The following is a 21524-nucleotide window of genomic DNA, read 5'->3' on the forward strand; positions in this document are numbered from 1 at the left end:
ACAAGCCCCTGAGGACTCCTTCCATTAGATGACACATTAGAAAGCAATAAAGTATGTGCAACTACATTAGTTCTCCATGACGCATTTAAAATCAGATAAATATTTCAACTGACTTTCCTATCATCTGTTCACACCCAAACAATCAGCTCATATTCACACCGCATGCATCAGACAGACATGAAGCACTCCACCTTCCACAACAGCTTCCGGACAGGTTATAATAGATGATTAAGCAACACCTTCAGAAAAAGGCCTCGAGCTCTGCCTAAAATGGTTTCAACAAAGGTAAACTCCAATCTTCAGTTAACTAGCTAGGGAGGGATTCGGTCCCATAACTAGACATGTTTCGATTGCAACGCTGACAATAATCCATTTATTTTAAATTGTTTGCCACAGGCATCAGGCTCACAAAACCCAAGTCTAATTCTAAACCAAAAGCAAAATCCTGTGGCTGCTGGAAATCCAAAATCTGTCTTGCACCATCATCCCTTTTGTCTCATAATCTCTCCTGCCTTCCACCCCATCACATACCTTCCCTTTTGTTCTTTCCTCCCTTCCCCCCCTTTCCCTACCTCTGAAAACCAGTCAACCTGAAACACTAACTCTGTTTCTCTCTCCACAGATGCTGCCTGACCCACTGAGTATTTCCAGCATTTTCAGTTTTTATTCCTAATTCTAAACCATTGTTTAAAATGTCGGCAGCATCAATACACATTTATATCAATATACATGAAATGTCTAATACAGTGTGCAGCTAGCACTGCTCAGCAGAGATTTCAATCCAACTCTCTCTGCTGAGAACCAAGACTGACACCTTAAACCTACGAAAGAAACAAAACATAAAAGGTTAATTACTGATCAAATGAACATAAGTTCAATTTCAAGCAAGCACAAAAGTAACCTTGCTCATTTTGAAACGGATTGTGCACCAAGTCCGGGCCCTTACCTTCCTGAGCAGCTCGGCGTGGGTGTGGACGAGATCGCTGTGCTTTTCTTTCAGTTTATTGTAGCGCTGCTCGTTCGCTTGGATTTTCTCTGCAAATGTAATTTTAGTGAATTAGATCAAAACTGGAGCACAGCTTCAGACCAGCTAATGGATTGAGTCAATGCGTTTAGTCGTGTTTTTGTTTTGAAATTCAGAGTCGTTTCTGGATTGCTTATGTGCATGGAGTGAAAAGTGAACCCAGAGATAGCTCCAGCTCCCAGGTGAGATTTCAGTGATGTGTACACAGATTCGGGATATCATCAGCATAGGCAGTCCCTCGAAATCGAGGAAGACTTGCTTCCACTCTAAAAGTGAGTTCTCAGGTGACTGTACAGTCCAATGCGGAAATTACAGTCTCTGTCACAGGTGGGTCAGACAATGGTTGAAGGAAAAGGTGGGTGGGGAGTCTGGTTTCCCACACGCTCCTTCCGCTGTCTGCGTTGGTTTCTGCATGCTCTCGGCGACGAGACTCGAGGTGCTCAGCACCCTCCCGGATGCTCTTCCTCCACTTAGGGCAGTCTTGGGCCAGGGATTCCCAGGTGTCAGTGGGGATGTTGCACTTTGTCAAGGAGGCTTTGAGGATGTCCTTCAAACGTTTCCTCTACCCACTGGGGCTCGCTTGCCGGAGCTCCGAGTAGAGCGCTTGCTTTGGGAGTCTCGTGTCGGGCATACGGACAATGTGGCCCGCCCAACAGAGCTGGTCAAGTGTGGTCAGTGCTTCGATACTGGGGATGTTGGCCTGATCGAGAACACTGACGTTGGTGCATCTGTCCTCCCAGTTCTATAGCTTGTCTCATTGATAAAAACTTGAGCAAAGCAATGAATACTTCACATACACTCCTCTTATCAACAAAGGCAGACATTGATGCGTAGATTGAATATCGCCTCCAGTGCGCCAGTGCAGCCTTCGGCCATCTGAGGAAAAGAGTGTTTGAAGACCAGGCCCTCAAATCTACCACTAAGCTTAAGGTCTAAAGGGCTGTAGTAATACCCGCCCTCCTGTATGGATCTGAGGCATGGACGATGTAAGAAGACACCTCAAGTCGGTAGAGATATATGACCAACGATGTCTCCGCAAGATCCTGCAAATCCCCTGGGAGGACAGGCGCACCAATATCAGTGTCCTCGACCAGGCTAACATCCCCAGTATTGAAGCACTGACCACACTCGATCAGCTTCGCTGGGCAGGCCACATAGTTCGCATGTCAGATACGAGACTCCTTAAGCAAATGCTTTATGTGGAGCTCCTTCGTGGTAAACGAGCCAAAGGTGGGCAGCGGAAACATTACAAGGACACCCTCAAAGCCTCCCTGATAAAGTGCGACATCACCACTGACACCTGGGAGACCCTGGCCGAAGACCGCCCGAGGTGGAGGAAGTGCATCCGGGAGGGCATTGAGCTCTTCGAGTCGCAACGCAAAGAGCGTGAAGAGGTCAAGCGCAGGCAGCGGAAGAAATACGCGGCAAACCAGCCCCACCGACCCCTTCCCACGACGAATGTCAGTCCCACCTGTAACAAGGTCTGTGGCTTTCGCATTGGACTGTTCAGCCATCAGAGAACACACTTTGGGAGTGGAAGCAAGTCTTCCTCGATTCCGAGGGACTGCCTATGATGATGATGATGATGAATGACTCTGGCTGGGAAGTCTCCATCCACTGTAGCCAGGAGCAAAGTTATAGAGTTATCTGTAATCTCTCTGCTCTTCCCCTCCCCCCTTTTCAGGTACAAATTAGTGCTATTCCCACCATCTACTTTTCCCACTTTCATATTGGCGACACCAGCAGCAGAGATAAGAACAAGAGAAGTGACGCACACAAATACACAACAAACACAGACAGGTTTACGTACAGTCATTAATAAAAGTGGTCTGGAATTTCCAGTTCTGGATGGCAACAGATTTCCTTCTGTGTTTACTCAGTGTTTGCCTTGAGCAAGATCCATTCTATGTCTCAACAGCAGAGGCGAAGGCCTCAGCAAGATTAGTTTGGAAAAGCCCATCAAAACTAATCCTTCCAGTTAAAATAAAATATTTAAATAGATGGCTGCTCCTGTCTGAGCTGCACATTAATGGTATATCCTTGCAGTTTGTCGTTGCCATGAAAAACAAGTAGCACTTTATATAGGAATGGTCCTCAGGTACGTAACCATCAGTTCATGAATGAGAAAGGTTGGTTTTTAAGGGCAGGACATCAACAATGTCCAGTCCCTGTTGGGCTTCAGGCTAATAATGAATGGCAGCAAACAATGTCCAGGGAAAGGTTAGGCCCTGGGACTGACCTGAGATGAACAGGCACAGGCTGTGGATGGGGACTGGGATGTCTTTAAGTAGGACAGTAAAGCAGGGTGGGTTCCAAGAACTGGCCCCAATTGGATCTCAAAGCCACACCCATTGGATCAGCAGCAATTAGTGACCACATCATAAGGATCATGGCAAGAATACAACTCACTCTCTGTCTCAACGAGCAAGAACTGTGTTTTATCCGCGTCACCCTTCTGCATCCGCAGGCTCTCCAGCTCATCCCGCAGCTCCTCATTATCGACCAGCGCCTTCTGCTTCAGCTTACGCGTTTCCTCCAGTTCAGTCTCCAGAATGTTAATCTGGGCTTTCAGTTGTGCAATGTATTTCTGGGCCTAGCAAATCAGATAAAATTGTTGGAAAACGTAGCTGCTTTCCCCCCCCCCACTTAAAATGTCAAAACCTAAAAAAAGGACTAATCACTTTTGGTGGGGCTAATGAGTCATTAACAAATAGTGTTCTTCATTCCTTTGTTTATAGTGTGACAAATGGGGCCAACTAAACGCACCGCTACAACTGAATATCAGGAAGGTTCCCCTCCCGGCTTCACTCAACCTGAAAGCAGATGTTCAAATTGTCCCTGAATGTGTAGGTTTGGTGCCAGCATTGCCCCAGTCTTCTGATAAGCCAAAGTTAGGTAACATTGCTCAGGGAAGGAAAAGTTTATTTTATATTTATTATGTGGATGATGCTGGAAAGATAACATTTATTGCCCATCCCGAGTTGGTACAATATTAAGTATAATTACATTTCAGAGTCATGTTATTTGGCATATTATACATTGCTCTGAGAGCACGAAGCGTTAATCAAAATAGTGTTCTCGGGAGTCATGTAGACCAGACCATGTACGGGTGGCAGGCTCCCGGTTTTAACAACCAAACAGAGGCGGTAAGGGTTATTTTTTCTGGTGATAGACCACAAATTACCAATTCAGCTTCACAACTTGCCACGGTTGGATTTGAACGCGCAAGCTAATAGATTACCAGTCCCGTAACTAGACTACCATATCCCAGCTGCATTACAGCGTTAATTCACCTGTCGAAAAGACTTGTATTTGTAGGGCGGAAGGTTCAACTTCGGCGGGGGACGTAAAACTGGCGACATTGGGCAGGGTCTAAAGCAGGAGGCCGATCAGATACCGACAGTATTACATCTCTGCCACTGTTGAAAGTTTTGCCCGTTATGATCCCTTTCACGTCCCTGGGACATCCCGAAGTGCGTCACAAGCAATTCATTATCTTTGGAAGTGCAGTCACTGTTTTGCAGGCAATTGCAGCAGTCAACTTGCACGCAGCAAAGTCCCATAAATAGCAAATCATTTGACGGAGCAGCTAAGCTGTTTTGGTGGCGTCGGTTGTGGGAGAAATGTTGGCCAGGACAATTGGAGAATAAACTGCTCTTCATCAAAAAAAACTATCTCAAGACCTTTAATGTCCAACTGAATATGCACAGAGACTCAGTTCAACATCATAAGATTATAAAGGATACATAGGATATATGGCACAGAAACAGGCCATTCGGCCCAACCAGTTCATGCTTGTGGAGTGTTTATGCTCCACACAAGCCTCCTCCTATCCTTCCTCATCTAACTATCAGCATAACCCTCTAATCCCTTCTTCCTCATATGCTTATCTAACCGCCCCTTAAATGCATCTGTACTATTTGCTTCAACCACTCCCTGTGGTAGCAAGTTCCACATTCTCACCACTCTCTGGGTAAAGAAGTTTCTTCTGAATTCCCCATTGGATTTCTTGGTGACGAGCTTCTATTGATGGCCTCTAGTTTTGCTCTTCCCCACAAGTGGAAACATTCTCTTCTGTATCTACTCTACCAAAATCTTCCATCATTTTAAAGACCTCTATTAGGTCACCCTCATCCTTCTCTTTTCAAGAAAAAAGAGACCCAGCCTGTTCATCCTTTCCTTATATCCCATTCAAAAGACAATGCCTCAAACAATACAACACTCCCTCATTGCTGCACTAAATTACATGCTGAAGCCTGTAGCTGGCTTGCCCACAACCTTCGGACTTACAGCCAAGAGTAAGTAACAGAAGCTGTGAATTATTTTTTGACAATAGTTGTACGGGCTTTGCCCATGCCGTAGCAAACTTTGAAACAAATATATTTTTGCCCCTCATGCTATGTCAAAAAATCATTAAAAAAAATCTAAAAGAACATTGTGTGGCTACCCTGAAACAAAACAATCTATGCAAAGGTAAATAACCCAGAAGTAATAGATTATTAACATTTACACAGCTTGTAGACACACTGAATTTAGAATGCGACTAAGTTTGACATGGAGACTATGTTGCATTTATTTCTGAATAAATTCAAGAGAACCTTGGCAGTCTATACACAGCTACCAGACTAGTTTTAGTTGCACCACCATCATCACAATTCCACTTTAGACTAGCTGCTATTTTCGAACAACATTTTTCATCGCAATCTGCATTTTATGCATATAGCATTAATAGGCTGGGGGGGGGGGAAGGGGGATCAAGGTCAGTCAACAACAACAACTTGCATTTATATAGCTCCTTTAACATAGCAAAACCATCCCAAGGTGCTTCACAGGAGCGTTATCGAACAAAATTGGGCAACGAGCCACAGGAGGAGATATTAGGGCAGCTTGGTCACAGAGATAGGTTTTAAGGCGCATCTTAAAGTAGGATAGAGAGGCGGAGAGGATCAGGGAGGGAATTCCAGAGCTTAGGGCCTAGGCAGCTGAAGGCACGACTGTCAAAGGTGGATTATTGAAAATTGGGGATGCGTAAGTAGCCAGAATTGGAGGACCGCAGATATCTCAGAGGACGCAAGGCTGGAAGAGGTTACAGAGATAGGGAGGGGCGAGGCTATGGAGAGATTTGAAAACAAAGATGATAATTTTAAAATCAAGGCGTTTCCAGATCAGGAGCCAAATGTAGGTCAGCGGGCACAGGGGTACATAAGAACATAAGAAATAGGAGCAGGAATAGGCCATTTGGCCCCTCGAGCTTGCTCCACCATTCAATAACATCATGGGCTGATCTGATCATGGACTGAGCTCCACTTCTCTGCCCATTCCAAATAACCCTTTATTCCTTTATCACGCAAAAATCTGTCTATGTCCGCCTTAAATATATTCAATGACCCAGCCTCCACTGCTCTCTGGGGCAGAGAATTCCATAGATTTACAACCCTCAGAGAAGAAATTCCTCCTCATCTCAGTTTTAAATGGGTAGCCCCTTATTCTGAGACTATGTCCCCTAGTTTTAAGTTTCCCCTATGAGTGGGAATATCCTCTCTGCATCCACCTTGTCAAGCCCCCTCATTATCTTATATGCTTCGATAAGATCACCTCTCATTCTTCTGAACTTCAATGAGTATAGGCCCAACCTACTAAACTTATCTTCATAAGTCAACCCCCTCATCTCTGGAATCAACCTAGTGAACCTTCTCTGAACAGCCTCCAATGCAAGTATATCCTTCCTTAAATACAGAGACCAAAACTGTATGCAGTACTCTAGGTGTGTCCTCACCAATGTACAGTTGTAGCAGGACTTCTCCGCTTTTATACTCTATCCCCCTTGCAATAAAGGCCAGCATTCCATTTGCCTTCCTGATTACTTGCTGTACCTGCATACTAACTTTTTGTGTTTCATGCACAAGGACCCCCAGGTCCCTCTGTACTGCAGCACTTTGCAATTTTTCTCCATTTAAATTATAATTTGCTTTTCTATTTTTTCTGCCAAAGTAGATAACCTCACATTTTTCCACATTATATTCCATCTGTCAATTTTTTGCCCACTCACTTAGCCTGTCTATATTCCTTTGCAGATTTTTTGTGTCCTCCTCACAATTTGCTTTCCCACCCATCTTTGTATCATCAGCAAACTTGGCTACATTACACTCGGTCCCTTCAGCCAAGTCATTAATATAGATTGTAAACAGTTGAGGACCCAGCACCGATCCCAGTGGCACCCCACTAGTCACTGCCAACTGGAAAATGACACATTTATGCCGACTCTCTGTTTTCTGTTAGTTAGCCAATTCTCTGTTCATGCTAATATATTACCCCCAACCCCATGAACTTTTATCTTGTGCAGTAACCTTTTATGTGGCACCTTATGTAATGCGTTCTGGAAATCCAAATACACCACATCCACTGGTTCCCCTTTATTCACCCTGCTTGTTACATCCTCAAAGAACTCCAGCAAATTTGTCAAATATGATTTCCCTTTCATAAAACCATGCTGACTCTCCTTGATTGAATTATGCTTTTCCAAATGTCCAGCTACTGCTTCCTTAATAATGGACTCCAGCATTTTCCCAACGACAGATGTTAGGCCAACTGGTCTATAGTTTCCTGCTTTCTGTCTGCCTCCTTTTTTAAATAGAGGCATTACATTTGCAGTTTTCGATTCCACTGGGACCGCTCCAGAATCCAGGGAATTTTGGTAGATTACAACCAATGCATCCACTATCTCTGCAGCCACTTCTTTTAAGACCCTAGGATGTAAGCCATCAGATCCAGGGGACTTGTCCGCCTTTAGTCCCATTATTTTACCGAGTACTACTTCATTAGTGATAGTGATTGTATTAAACTCCTCCCTCCCTATAGCCCCTTGATTATCCACTATTGGGATGTTTTTAGTGTCTTCTACCGTGAAGACCGATACAAAATATTTGTTCAACGTCTCTGCCATTTCCCTGTTCTCCATTATTAATTCCCCAGTCTCATCCTCTGGGAGACCAACATTTACTTTAGCCACTCGTTTCCTTTTTATGTACCTGAAGAAACTCTTACTATCTGTTTTTATATTTTGTACTAGTTTACTTTCATAATCTATCTTCCCTCTCTTTATAATTTTTTTAGTCGTTCTTTGCTGGCTTTTAACAGTTTCCCAATCCTCTGACCTCCCACTAGTCTTGGCCACACTGTATTCCCTTGTGATGTGTGTATGGGACTTGGTGCAAGTCAGGATACAAGCAGCAGAGTTTTGGATGAGTTCAACTTTACAGAGGGTGCAAAGTGGGAGGCCAGCCAGGAGAGTATTGGAATAGTGGAGTCTAGAGCTAACAAAGGCATGGGTGCACTATAGGTAGTCATTCTTCCTTGCTGGAAATGAGAGTTTGATGTGAAAGTAAACTAATTGAAATGGTGGTATTAAATGGACATGGTGCAAAAGCTAATAAAATAGCAAATTAGCTTAGAAGCACAAAACATTCACATTGCACCACCTTTGAAGTGCAATCTCCTGCAGTTTTACTTTGTACTAATACTTTCTCTTGGTTCAGGAGGAGATCTACAAAAAGGACCTTACCTCAGACTTTACTCTTTCTATCTCAGCTTTCAGCAGCTCCACTTCTTTCTTCAGGTTGTCAATCTGCAGGTCTCTGCATGAAAAATGCACAAATGACTATGTCAGATTTAAACTAAACAACATCTCTTAATAAATCCAGCCACTTGCAAAGCTCAACACCTTACCGATCGTCTTTGACAAAACCATTATTAGTTGGGGGACCAAAAGTAGCATCGAAGATGTCCACATCCACCAAGTTCTAGAAAAAAAACATTCAATTCATGGCTTAAAACATTTTGATACACAGAAGTATCTCAAGTTCTTAAAAGCTGCCTCCTTGCTTGTAAAAGCTCAACTATGTATCAGCAGCGAATGACAAACAAGGGCCTTGATATTAATTTGGCGCAAGAATGCAGCGTGCGGCGGTGGGGAGGGTGGATTGAGCAGCAAGCTCGCACAAGAGCACTGGCGAGAGGCCAGAGCAATTTTAACTAACAGGCCTTATTTTTATTTTTCACTTTGGACTCTTACCCGAACCTGGCAGGAATGATAAGGTAGCCAGCGGGCAGGAGTGGAAAATTGCGGCCACCAAAGATCATAGGAAATAGCTCTCGGCGTAAGGGGAGTGATGGTGGGGGGGGGGGAAAGAGAGAAGGTCCAAGGATTTCTTGTGGAGCCCAGAAGATACTCCTGCTCTTCCTGGCCCATAACAACAATATCTTGTATTTATATAGCGCCTTTAACGTAGTGAAACGTCCCAAGGCACTTCACAGGGGTATTATGAGACAAAAAATGTGACACCGAGCCACATAAGGAGAAATTAGGGCAGGTGAACAGCAACGGCAATTTACATTTATATATTGCCTTTAATGTAGTAAAACCTGCCAAGAACTGTTATCAAACAAAATTTAACACTGAGCCACATAAGGAGATATTAGGGCAGATAACCAAAAACTTGGTCAAAGAGGTAGGTTTTAAGGAGCATCTTAAAGGAAGAAAGAGAGGTAGAGAGGTGGAGAGGTTTGGGAAAGAATTCCAGAGCTTAGGGCCTAGGCAACAGAAGGCACGGCCGCCAATGGTGGAGCAATTATAATCAAGGATGCTCAAGAGGCTAGAATTGGAGGAGCACAGATAACTCGGAGGGTTGTAGGGCTGGAGGAGATTACAGAGATAGGAAGGGGCGAGGCCATGGAGGGATGTGAAAACAAGGATGAGAATTTTAAAATTGAGGCGTGGTCGGACGGAGAGCCAATATAGGTCAGCGAGCAGAGGGGTGATGGGTGAACGGCACTTGATGCGAGTTAGGACACGGGCAGCCGAGTTTTGGATAAGCTCAAGTTTATTGCGGGTGGAAGATAGGGGGCTGGCCAGGAGAGCACTAGAACAGCCACTAGAGGTGCGAAAAGGCATGGGTGAGGGTTTCAGCAGAAGATGAGCTGAGACGGGCGATGTTCCAAAAACCTTCCAAAAAGTTTAATATTTTTACTTACCTGCCTCTTCAGGCCCTGGATCCATGTCGCAGAATCCACAGGCACGGTTGGTAATGTGCGCGACTTGCACTGCCCAAGGTTCCAATAGCGTCAGGGCCCGAATAACATCATTGCACACCAACTTTTCCATTTTAATGGGACCCTCGCATGCCTGAGGTGCCAGCCTCCTACACTACCCGTAACGTGCCAGTTAAAATGGCGTGCGTGCGAGTGTGGTGTGAGCAGGCGAGTACCACAACTCCAACACCCCCACACAACATACCTCTGGGCTACTTTGACTTTGTTTTTGAAAGAGTTACTTGAATTCTCCTGTAGTAGCAACTGTACAATTATGCTGCTCCCAACAATATAAAACCGTTAAAAGTCTATGGGCCCGAGTTTGGTCGACTTACCGTTCTCGGCGGTCTCCCTGTTTATTGGGCGCTCTCCCCTCCGAGCGAGTTTGGTCAGGCCCTCACGCCGGCGGGGAGAGAAGACCACTGGGGAGCGTCTGCTGGCGTGCACCGGCGTGCAATGCTGACAAAAGTCCTCCCGCCCGCGGAGTCCCCAGATTGGTCCGGGTGGTCCTCCGCTCCAGCAGCATCGGAGACCGCCGTGTGGAGGCAGGTCTTACCTGAACGGTAAGTATGAAGACCGGCAAAAAAAGGCAAGTTGTTTTCTTCATTTCTCTTTGCCATCTAGAATCCGACCTACTGCCCACTGCCGCGCAGAATTGGCGTGTAACGCCCATTTTTTCCGCCGGGCGTTTTTTCCCCCCATTTTTCCACCGAACTTCTGCCCAAAGTACCGTCAGGATCTTAGCGGTCTTTTCGACGGTACTTGGACGGAACTTTGGTTTCACCAAACTCGGGACCTATATGTTGGATAGAAGGAGGATTCCCAACTAGTATCTAGGATTCTTATTCAATTGGAATCTCTTCATTATTGAGCTAAATCGATGTTAATCATCCTCATGTATGAAGACACTCACTACCAAGTCACTCTTCTCCTGCCTCATTTGCCCCATTTTAAAGCTGCTCTCTTGCTGGGACTCTCTTCACTTTTTTGCTTTGGACTTCATCTTAAATTTGCTATCAAAAAAAATTCCCAGCCTATGAGCGAGCCAGAGGGCTCCCATCGAGAAAATCTTCCTCTTACCTGAGATTCAGTCACTGGAGCTGCACGGATCTCTATGTGAGTTTCCGGTTCCTCAATATCATCTGCTGGGGCCTCATCAGGAATAATCACCACTGGTTTCACATGCTCTGCTAGGGCAGAAGCTCGCAAAAAATTTGGAGCACTCTGTAAAAAAGGCAACACAAGATGTACTGGATAACGTCCAAAGACTTGTCAAAAATCTATTTGCGGTACTACAAAATGTTATTTAAATGATGGTTTATTTCCATAAATGGGTAGGAACATTTCCACATTTAGCTGCCTGCTTAAATTGAGACTGTACCACTGAGAATAACCTGGTAGCCACAGCAGAGAAGCATTGGATCCTCAACTAGGAGGACAGAGTTCAAACCCCAGTCCCCATAGGCTCATACTCAAACCTTCCCTGGGCAGAGCTGGTTCTTCACTCGTGGTTGAGGCAAGACAGGAAATGAATACATTTTCTACATTTCTACATTATTTAAGCACAACCCCGGTAACTATGCAAACAGCCGTACGAATCCTCATCTCCTTAGACAGTCCCTCGGAGTTGAGGATGGCTTGCTTCCATACTAAAGACGAGTTCTCATGTGACTGATGAGTCCTATCCGGGACCTACAATCTCTGCCACATGTGGGGCAGACAGTGGTTGAAGGAACGGGTGGGTGGGGTGCTTGGGTTGCCATGTGCTCCTTCCACTGTTCACGCTTGGCTTCAGCTTGCTCTTGGAGTAGAGACTCGAGGTGTTCGACACCTTACCGGATGCTTTTCCTCCACTTTGAGCGGTCTTGGGCCAGGGATTCCCAGGTGTCAGTGGGGATATTGCACTTTTTCAAGGAGGCTTTGAGGATGTCCTTGAAGCGTTTCCTCTGCCCACCTGGGCACCTGGGGCTCACTTGCCGTGTCGGAGCTCCGAATAGAGCGCTTGTTTTGGGAATGTCGTATCGGGCATGCGGACGATGTGGCCCGCCCAACGGAGTTGATCAAGCGTGGTCAGTGCTTCGTTGCTGGGAATGTTGGCCTGAACAAGAATGCTGACGTTGGTGTGTCTATCCTGCCAATGGATTTGCAGGATCTTGCGGAGGCAGCGCTGGTGGTACTTCTGCAGTGCTTTGAGGTGCCTGCTGTACATAGTCCATGACTCTGAGGCATATAGGAGGGCGGGTATCACTGCTGCTCTGTGTGCATCAAGAGAGATATCTAGAGCAGCACCAGGATTTCAGACTGACCGGAGTGTGTGCAGGAGGAAATAAAAAATATTGTACACGAGGATGAGGAGATCTGTTCAATGTTCATCCTGTAATCCAAAAGGATGTTGGTAGAATTCACCACCTTCAAGAGTGAAGTGTCTCAAAAGTTTATTCCATTAAACTCTTAAATGGAGAGAAGTGCAGTCTTTTTCAGCAAATAGAACAGAAGTCAGCAGTTTACAAGAAGCCAAACTAAACAGATTGAGACCTCATTTGCCAGTACTATCATGCTATTTTTCCAAGTCCCATACCTCAGGCAATTTAGGGATCTGGATTAGCCGCTTGAAATACAACATGTCTCGAGACCGGCTAAAGAAACTCTTTAGGCTGTAACAAAATCAAAAACAACTCAATTAAAAAGAGAGGCATTCTGTGCCACGTTCATAAATACAATTTAAAAAAAAAACTTAATTCAGTGCATTAAATGTATTACCACACACTTATCCACATTAAATTGCATCTTCTACCCATTTGCCCATTCTGCTATCCTATATCTTTTTGAGTTCTTTTACAGCCCTCCTCACCATTTTCCAAACCACTTACTTTTGTGCCATCAGCAAATTTCAAGATTGTGTTCCTCACACTCAAATCCAAATCTCGTTATATATATCAAGAACAACAGTGGACCCAGCACTGACCCCTGGGGTACACCATAAGATGATCATCAAGTTGCTGATCTTGGCCGGCATCACATAGAAATATAGAAAATAGGTGCAGGAGTAGGCCATTCGGCCCTTTGAGCCTACACCACCATTCAATATGATCATGGCTGATCATGCAACTTCAGTACCCCATTCCTGCTTTCTCTCCATACCCCTTGATCCCTTTAGACGTAAGGGCCACATCTAACTCTCTTTTGAATATATCTAACGAACTGGCCTCAACAACTTTCTGTGGTAGAGAATTCCACAGGTTCACAATTCTCTGAGTTAAGAAGTTTCTCCTCATCTCGGTCCTAAACGGCTTACCTCTTATCCTTAGACTGTGACCCCTGGTTCTGGACTTCCCCAACATTGGGAACATTCTTCCTGCATCTAACCTGTCCAATCCCATCAGAATTTTATATGTTTCTATGAGATCCCCTCTCATTCTTCTAAATTCCATTGAATATAAGCCTAGTCGATCCAGTCTTTCTTCATATGTCAGTTCTGCCATCCCAGGAATCAGACTGGTGAACCTTCGCTGCACTCCCTCAATCGCAAGAATGTCCTTCCTCAGATTAGGAGACCAAAATTGAACACAATATTCAAGGTGTGGCCTCACCAAGGCCCTGTACAACTGCAGTAAGACCTCCCTGCTCCTATACTCAAATCCTCTCGCTATGAAGGCCAACATGCCATTTGCCTTCTTCACTGCCTGCTGTACCTTCATGCCAACTTTCAATGACTGATGTACCATGACACCCAGATCTCATTGCACCTCCCCTTTTTCTAATCTGTCACCATTCAGATAATATTCTGCCTTCCTGTTTTTGCCACCAAAGTGGATAACCTCACATTTATCCACATTATACTGCATCTGCCATGCATTTGCCCACTCACCTAACCTGTCCAAGTCACCCTGTAGCTTCTTAGCATCCTCCTCACAGCTCACACTGCCACCCAGCTTAGTGTCATCTGCAAACTTGGAGATCTTACATTCAATTCCTTCGTCCAAATCATTAATGTATATTGTAAATAGCTGGGGTCCCAGCACGGAACCTTGCGGTACCCCACTAGTCACTGCCTGCCATTCTGAAAAGGGCCCCTTTATTCCTACTCTTTGCTTCCTGTCTGCCAACCAGTTCTCTATCCACGTCAATACATTACCCCCAATACCATGTGCTTTAATTTTACACAATAGCACGATACTGCAGTAGTGTAAAAAACTCAGTGCTTTGAGTATGGCCTTCATACTGATATCTCTGCACTGTAAATAATAGACTACTCATACTCTCATACAGTTCAATACACAACAATTTTGAAGACCCTACACAACCTTTCCTTCTCTGCTGCTGTATCGTTCAAACTTATCAAAGTGTAAGATCTGCAGCAGTGTAAAGTCTGCAAACTGCAGACCATTTACTCTTCCCACACTTATCCAGCCAGCAGTGAAAATATCTGACTGTTATCGGCGGATCCTGAACCAAAGTTTCTGGAGGGGATCTTCAATACAATCTTTCCCGATTCATTAAAATAGTCAACAAAGATTAGAGCAGTTCTTTGTTACCTGTGAAATTCATCATAGAATCGATCCCTGTGTCCTTGCAAAGTGTCTGCTGGCAAACCTGTTCGAGAAAGTACACAATGAATTTTACTCCATGAACAACTGTACATTCATTTGTTCAGGTTATGAATTGAAAGCTGCATGAAGCGTTTTCAAGGTTATCAAACTAAACCTTATCCTAAACAGGAAGTTCATCGGATTAGAAAAACTAGAAACCATTATGGAAACAAAGCAGCTGTTACAGCCACAGACCAAGTACAACCTTTATATCATGTGTCAGATCAGGATGATCGGAGGTTGGTTAAATGTGTTAAAAGGTGTGGGACTGAGTCTCACACACCAGAAACAGCTTAAGTCAAACAGAGATGGCCAGAGTCCATACTTGGAAATGCCATCCAGTGATCAGCAGTGACTGCACCAAGTGAGGTGGCCTTAGTTACCACGTTAACAGCACAGAAGGCGGCCATTCGGCCCGTCGAACCCGTGCCGGCTCTCAGCTCATCCTACTCCCCTGCCCTTCCCCCGTAGCCCAGCAATTTTTTTTCCTTCAGACACTTATCCAATTCCCTTTTGAAAGATAAGATGGAGTCTGCCTCCACCACCCTTTCAGGCAGTGTATTCCAAATCCTAACCGCTCACTGCATAAAAAAGATTTTTCTTACGTCGCCTTTGATTCTTTTGCAAATCATCTTTAATCTGTGTCCTCTGGTTCTCGATAAGCGGGCTAAGCTAAAGAAGGACAAAATGCCAGAACCAGACAGGATACATCCAAAGATCCTAAGGGAAATGGGGGAAAAATAATGTGCTCCGGAGACTGGGTTTGTGCGAAGACCAGAGAGTGGCCAATGTAATACCCATTTTCAAAAAGCGAGGCAGAGCTAGCCCGGGGAATTACAAGCAAATTAGCTTGACACCTGTGATATAATCTTTAATTAAAGATGAAATTACTAAATATTTAGATGAAGAGAAAATAATTAGAAGCAGCAAAGACAGATTTCAGAAAAGAGGGTTCTGTGTGACAAATCTGATCGAGTTCTTTGAATTGGTCGCAGATACAACAAACATAGGAAATGCAGTGGATATGGTGTACATGGACTATCATAAAGCTTCTGACAAGGTATCATACAAGAGAATATTGGAGAAAATTAAGGAGTATAGGATTAGGGAGAGGGTAGTAAATTGGATTTAAAAACTGGGTTAGAATGGACATAGACACAAGATTAAATGTAAGAGATTTTCGTCCCGGAGCGGTGTGAAAGATGGCAGTGAGATCTCCAGCGCCCCACCGCGATCCTCCGGTCAGGTTTAGCGTCGGCGCTGAGCAGCACCGCCGGGAAGAGCTGAGCCGGGTGTGCAACGCGAGTTTTGACACTTGCCCGACCCGTTCGCCCGAAAGTGTACCCGCAATGACCATCTGGGAAATCAGAGCGCTCCAGCGATCCCAGCGACAGAGAGGGAGATAAAGTGCTCCAAAAGTAAGTGCGAATGTTTAAATTTTTTGTGTGATGTGTTGTGGTGGTGTGGGTAATGTTTTAGGAATGTTTTTGTGGGCCTTTTACGTTCCCCCCCAGGCCTCTCTTGGAGCTCCCTGTTTAGCTCAGGAGTTGCACTGAGAGAGGTGTACGCTAGGGCCCAGATGCCCAAACTTAAACACTAAAAAGCGCAAACTATTCCCAGCCGCTAACTTTCCAGCCCTGCGGCCATTATCACCCCAAAACACAAAAAGCCTAAAATCCAGCCTACTGGACAGAGGGCAGGAGAAACCTTTTATTACACAGAGGGTTGTGAGGCTGTGCAATGCACTACTGGAGTTAGTGACTGAACAAGAGACCATGGGGTAGAAAATCAAATCCGCCCGAAACGGGTTGCGTCTACTGCCAGTGATGTGTTTCCAGCGGCGCGTTGGATGAGGTGGCCTCTTGCATAAAATTTAGCTGTCGGCGGCCCGAAGATTTGTTACGGTGAATTGCGATTGAGGTGCGGGAGATCGGTGGTGTGCGCTTTGATGACGCACTTAGGAGAGGTCAGCAGCAGCGGGGCGGAAGTGGGGACCGTCGGAAGAAGCACCGCGGAGAATTTCGCAAGCAGCGGCCATTCGACTCCAAATCCGCGGCCATTCGACTCCACCGTTTCCTCGTAAGAGGCATTTTTGGGAAGCTGAATTTCGGCCCCCATGTCAACATTTAAGGATGAGCTAAATAGATAGCTGAAGGAAAGAGAAAGGGATATGGGACCAGGGTGGCACATGGGAACAGGACTACTGCTAGTGTGAAGGATAAACATCACCACTGACTAGTTGGACCGAACGGCCTGATTCCATGTTGCGATTCTATGTAATTGGCTGTTCATGGTCCCAATAGTCAAGTAGCATCTCAACACTCCCTTCAGTCCTAGAGAGCTACTGCCATATCTTAATGCGAGTCTTTCCTCAGATATTTTAGGAGCAGCAGAAACAAGCACAGTCCAACCCTTCATTAATACAGAAATGGCGGAGAGTAAAGAGGAAGGGAAAAGAGAGAAAATCAGAGGAGAAAAAAAGAGAAAGCCTTGTCCATTCCCTCAAAGTGTGAAGGATGTATAGATAAAACAATAGACCAGGCAAGTTAATACAGTGGTTTGTTAAAATGGAGGACATTATAATGACCTCCTGTTAAGAGCGAGCTTTTGTCAATGGTATGCAGTTAAATGCAAATAAGATGGGCGAAACACAGGGATTAAAAAATAAATTAAAATACACTGTAAAATAAAGGGTTTATTATCATTAATCTCTCCTGAAATGTATGTAAGCACGTACTTTATTAATGTAACATTAAACAAGACTAGGTGGCTCATTCTGGTTGCTGCACCAGATTTAGCTCAGTAAATATTTGGAGGAGAGTTATGCAAACAAAGTAATTAAAACACTGCATATTTGCACGCCCACACTAGTAGTCATCTGGGGACTTTAACATTTGTGCAGCCTTAATTGGATATCAACCACAGTCTGAATATGAAAGAGACTGATAAAACTCTAATTTTCCATCAATTAGAACCAATATACATGGAAGTTTAAAACAAATATACAAAAAATGTGTTTCATTTTGATTTTAAAAATTCATTTTGCCCAACCTGTACCCTTTAGGGTTACATTGGAAAAATAAAATGAGTAAATTCAGAGGAAAGATCACTCTCTAAACATGAACCTTTCTCTTTCCAATGTTGAATGGCCTTCTGTGCATTTCATGAATTTATTTCTGATTTTTGACAGAAAAAAAAAGTTTGTTTCACTTCTTAACTTGTGCTGAAGTACGGAACCAGAAAAGGCCATTTGGTCGCTTAAGTCCATTTTATCCACAGACCTTCTGCAATAAGCAAATCGATCACGTACTTTACCCAACCCAATGAATATTCGGAGAAAGGTTCTGCAAAGTTTCTCTCTCTGCCCCGCCACCCCCCACCACCAACGCCAAGTAAGGTGAAAACAACTCCTGCATATCTAGATAACCTTACATCCTGCATTATTCATCCTTGACCAACTGCCTTGACATAACATTTCCATATCTGAACTGAACTCAAAGATTAACCCCACCATCCACCCGTACGTTTGAAATGAGGGAAAGAAGCAAGGTTTGAGAGGATTCAGCTCATTAGGTTTATTGAGTAATTGTGGTTCAGCTTTTGAATTTTAAATCCTGAAGTAGGAGGTATTAATTAAACGGTAGTCACTAGCAAACGTTCCAGATTGACCAACTCAGAATGCACTGTGTACAAGCAAAAATGCACCAAAGCAAATAAAGCCAAACTATAAATAGACGCATTAAAACGTACTTGGGTTTAACTTCCTCTCCAAATTGCGGCAGTGACTCTGAAACACTGCCTCTTGGCTAAGTTGGTGTACTTCCAGATCACAGTATTACTTCTACAGCAACATCAAACAGAGACATTACCGACATTGCTTATCTGAAAACCTGCACATACAGTAAATGTCAGGCATGCTCAACAAAGCAAAAGAGCCTGTTCAATTAGGATCAAAGATCAAAGTGCCCAGTGGCGCAATGCAACTGACAGCATGGGAATATTTAACAGGAGCTGTTTATATTTAATCAATTATTGCTAATGGTAGCATCAATAACATTGAGATTATACCAGAGCCTTCATAATTCAACATAACTCCCCCTCCCCCACCTAGGATAATCAAGTTGCAGTTCAATGCCAATAAGGGAACCTTCCTGACCAGACATGCCATGCCAGCCCAGCAAAAGATGTCACCGACCCACCCCAACGCAACACAGCGAATTGTGTACTGCATATTCCAAGTGATTTTTGTACAGCCAAGCAAAGGATTTGACCCAATGCTAATCCCCAACCAGACGTGCACTTGGAAGATGTCCTGGTGCATGCCAAGACCTGACCCAAAGCTGCAACTCCAACCGAAGCCTGGACTTCTGCTTGTTCGCTCATGTATAATCCCCAGAGGAACGCTGATAAATCGAGGTCCTGCTGTACAATAATACACGTGTGCCACCAGTATATTTCTTATCCAAAGGGATTAATGTTACTTCCGGATGTCTTATCGGATGAGACGTTAAACCGAGGCCCTGTCTGCCCCCTAAGGTGGCGTAAAAGATCCCATGACACTCTTTCAAAGAAGAGCAGGGAAGTAATTCCCCGTGTCCTGGCCAATATTTATCCCTCAATCAACATAACAAAACAGATTATCCGGTCATTATCACATTGCGGTTTGTGGGAGTTTGTGTGCAAATTGGCTGCCACGTTTCCTACATTCATCATCATCATCATCGGTGGTCCCTCGAAACGAGGATGACTTGCTTCCACGCCAAAAAAGGATGAGTTCACAGGTGTTTCAATGAAGGACCCGAACTACATCCTGAGGGGTGGAAGATGCCTGTGCGTGGATTTTTTTAACGTGTGGTGACCGTTGCACACCAGCCACCACACGGGCTTGACAGAGCTAGATCTTGGTCCAGTGGCAAGGATTAACCAAGACAACTGGTATTCTAATAGTGTGTACATGAGCGAATTGAAAGCGTAGATAACAGAGGAGCTTTCCATACACACCATCCCTGCGTTTTATGCAAACAGATCAGCTTTTAGCCCCAATGCCCACTTTGGAATTTGCACAATGTGGGAAACGACATTTTTTAAAACTCCACATCTGAATGCAATTAGCAACAAAACATCATCATCATCATCATGGGCGGTCCCGCGAAGGAGGATGACTTGCTTCCACATGAGTTCACAGATGTTTCAATGAAGGACCTGATGTTCCAGTCCTGAACTCCAATTGAGGGGGATTTTTTTAACGTGTGGTGACTGTTGCACACCAGCCACCACATGGGCTTGACAAAGCTAGGCCTTTATTCAGTGGCAAGGGTTAACCAGGATGACTGGAGACCTGCTATCCTGCACGGACCTAGTGCGCACAATGCTCCTACTAAACACATTTTTGCACAAATAATTTCACCTGCTTGAATCAGCTAACATCATAGGCAGTCCCTTGAAATCGAGGAAGACTTGCTTCCACTCTAAAAGTGAGTTCTCAGGTGACTGTACAGTTCAATACGGGAATTACAGTCTCTGTCACAGGTGGGACAGACAGTGGTTGAAGGAAAGGGCGGGTGAGTAGTCTGGTTTTCCCCATGCTCCTTCCGCTGTCTGCGTTTGGTTTCTGCATGCTTTCGGCGATGAGACTCGAGGTGCTCAGCGCCCTCCCGGATGCTCTTCCTCCACTTAGGGCGGTCTTGGGCCAGCGATTCCCAGGTGTTGGTGGGGTTGTTGCACTTTATCAAGGAGGCTTTGAGAGTGTCCTTGAAGCATTTCCTTTGCCCACCTGGGGCTTACGTGCCGTGTAGGAGTTCCGAGTAGAGCGCTTGCTTTGGGAGTCTTGTGTCGGACATGCAGACGATGTGGCCCACCCAATGGAGCTGGTTGAGTGTGGTCAGTGCTTCGATGCTGGGGATGTTGGCCTGATCGAGAACACTGACGTTGGTGCGCCTGTCCTCCCAGTGGATTTGCAGGTACTTCTCCAGCGCTTTGAGGTGTCTACTGTATATGGACCACGTCTCTGAGCCATAGAGGAGAGCGGATATCACTACTGTCCTGTAGATCATAAGCTTGGTGTCAGATTTGAGGTCCTGGTCTTCAAACACTCTCTTCCTCAGGCAACTTAATGCTGCGCTGGCGCACTGGAAGTGGTGTTGGCCCTCATCGTCGATATGTGCCCTTGCTGATAGTAGGCTCCCGAGATGTAGAAAATGGTCCACGTTGTCCAAGACCGCGCCATAGATTTTGCTGACCGTGGGGCTGTGCTGTGAGGCGGGGTCAGGTTGGTGGAGGACCTTTGTCTTAAGGATGTTTGGTGTAAGGCCCATGCTTTCGTACATAAGACATAAGTCAGCTTAAAAACAAGGCTACGTGTGCGGACGGAATCCCTGCTGAGACATTGAAGTATGGCGGAGAGGCACTGCTGGCGCTAATACACGACCTCATCTCTCTCATCTGGAGGGAGGAGAGCATGCTGGGGGATCTCAGAGATGCAGTAATTGTGACCATCTTTAAAAAAGGAGACAAGTCCAACTGCGGCAACTACAGAGGAATCTCCCTGCTATCAGCCACTGGGAAAGTCGTTGCTAGAGTCCTCCTCAACCATCTTCTTCCCGTGGCTGAGGAGCTCCTCCCGGAGTCACAGTGCGGATTTCGTCCCCCACGGGCACAACAGACATGATTTTTGCAGCGTGACAGCTACAGGAAAAATGCAGGGAACAGCGCCAGCCATTATACATGGCCTTCTTCGACCTTACAAAGACCTTTGACACTGTCAACGCGAGGGTCTATGAAGCGTCCTCCTCTGTTTCGGATGCCCCCAAAAGTACGTCACCATC

General features: G+C 45.1%; 1 protein-coding gene across 2 annotated transcripts in view; it reads right to left on the minus strand.

Annotated features, from left to right (window-relative positions):
• The window catches only part of hip1rb (huntingtin interacting protein 1 related b), a 179631-nt gene that overhangs the window by 39009 nt on the left and 119098 nt on the right, over window positions 1-21524 (minus strand). For both annotated transcript variants that reach the window (XM_070887784.1, XM_070887783.1), the window contains 7 exons: window positions 14647-14704; window positions 12690-12765; window positions 11192-11335; window positions 8750-8823; window positions 8586-8658; window positions 3434-3617; window positions 947-1035 (listed from right to left, as the gene is read on the minus strand). In XM_070887784.1, the coding sequence (XP_070743885.1) occupies window positions 947-1035; window positions 3434-3617; window positions 8586-8658; window positions 8750-8823; window positions 11192-11335; window positions 12690-12765; window positions 14647-14704 (698 nt within the window). The remainder of the gene's footprint in view (window positions 1-946; window positions 1036-3433; window positions 3618-8585; window positions 8659-8749; window positions 8824-11191; window positions 11336-12689; window positions 12766-14646; window positions 14705-21524) is intronic.

The sequence above is a fragment of the Pristiophorus japonicus genome, chromosome 8 (assembly GCF_044704955.1).
Source record: "Pristiophorus japonicus isolate sPriJap1 chromosome 8, sPriJap1.hap1, whole genome shotgun sequence".
Lineage (NCBI taxonomy): Eukaryota > Metazoa > Chordata > Chondrichthyes > Pristiophoridae > Pristiophorus > Pristiophorus japonicus.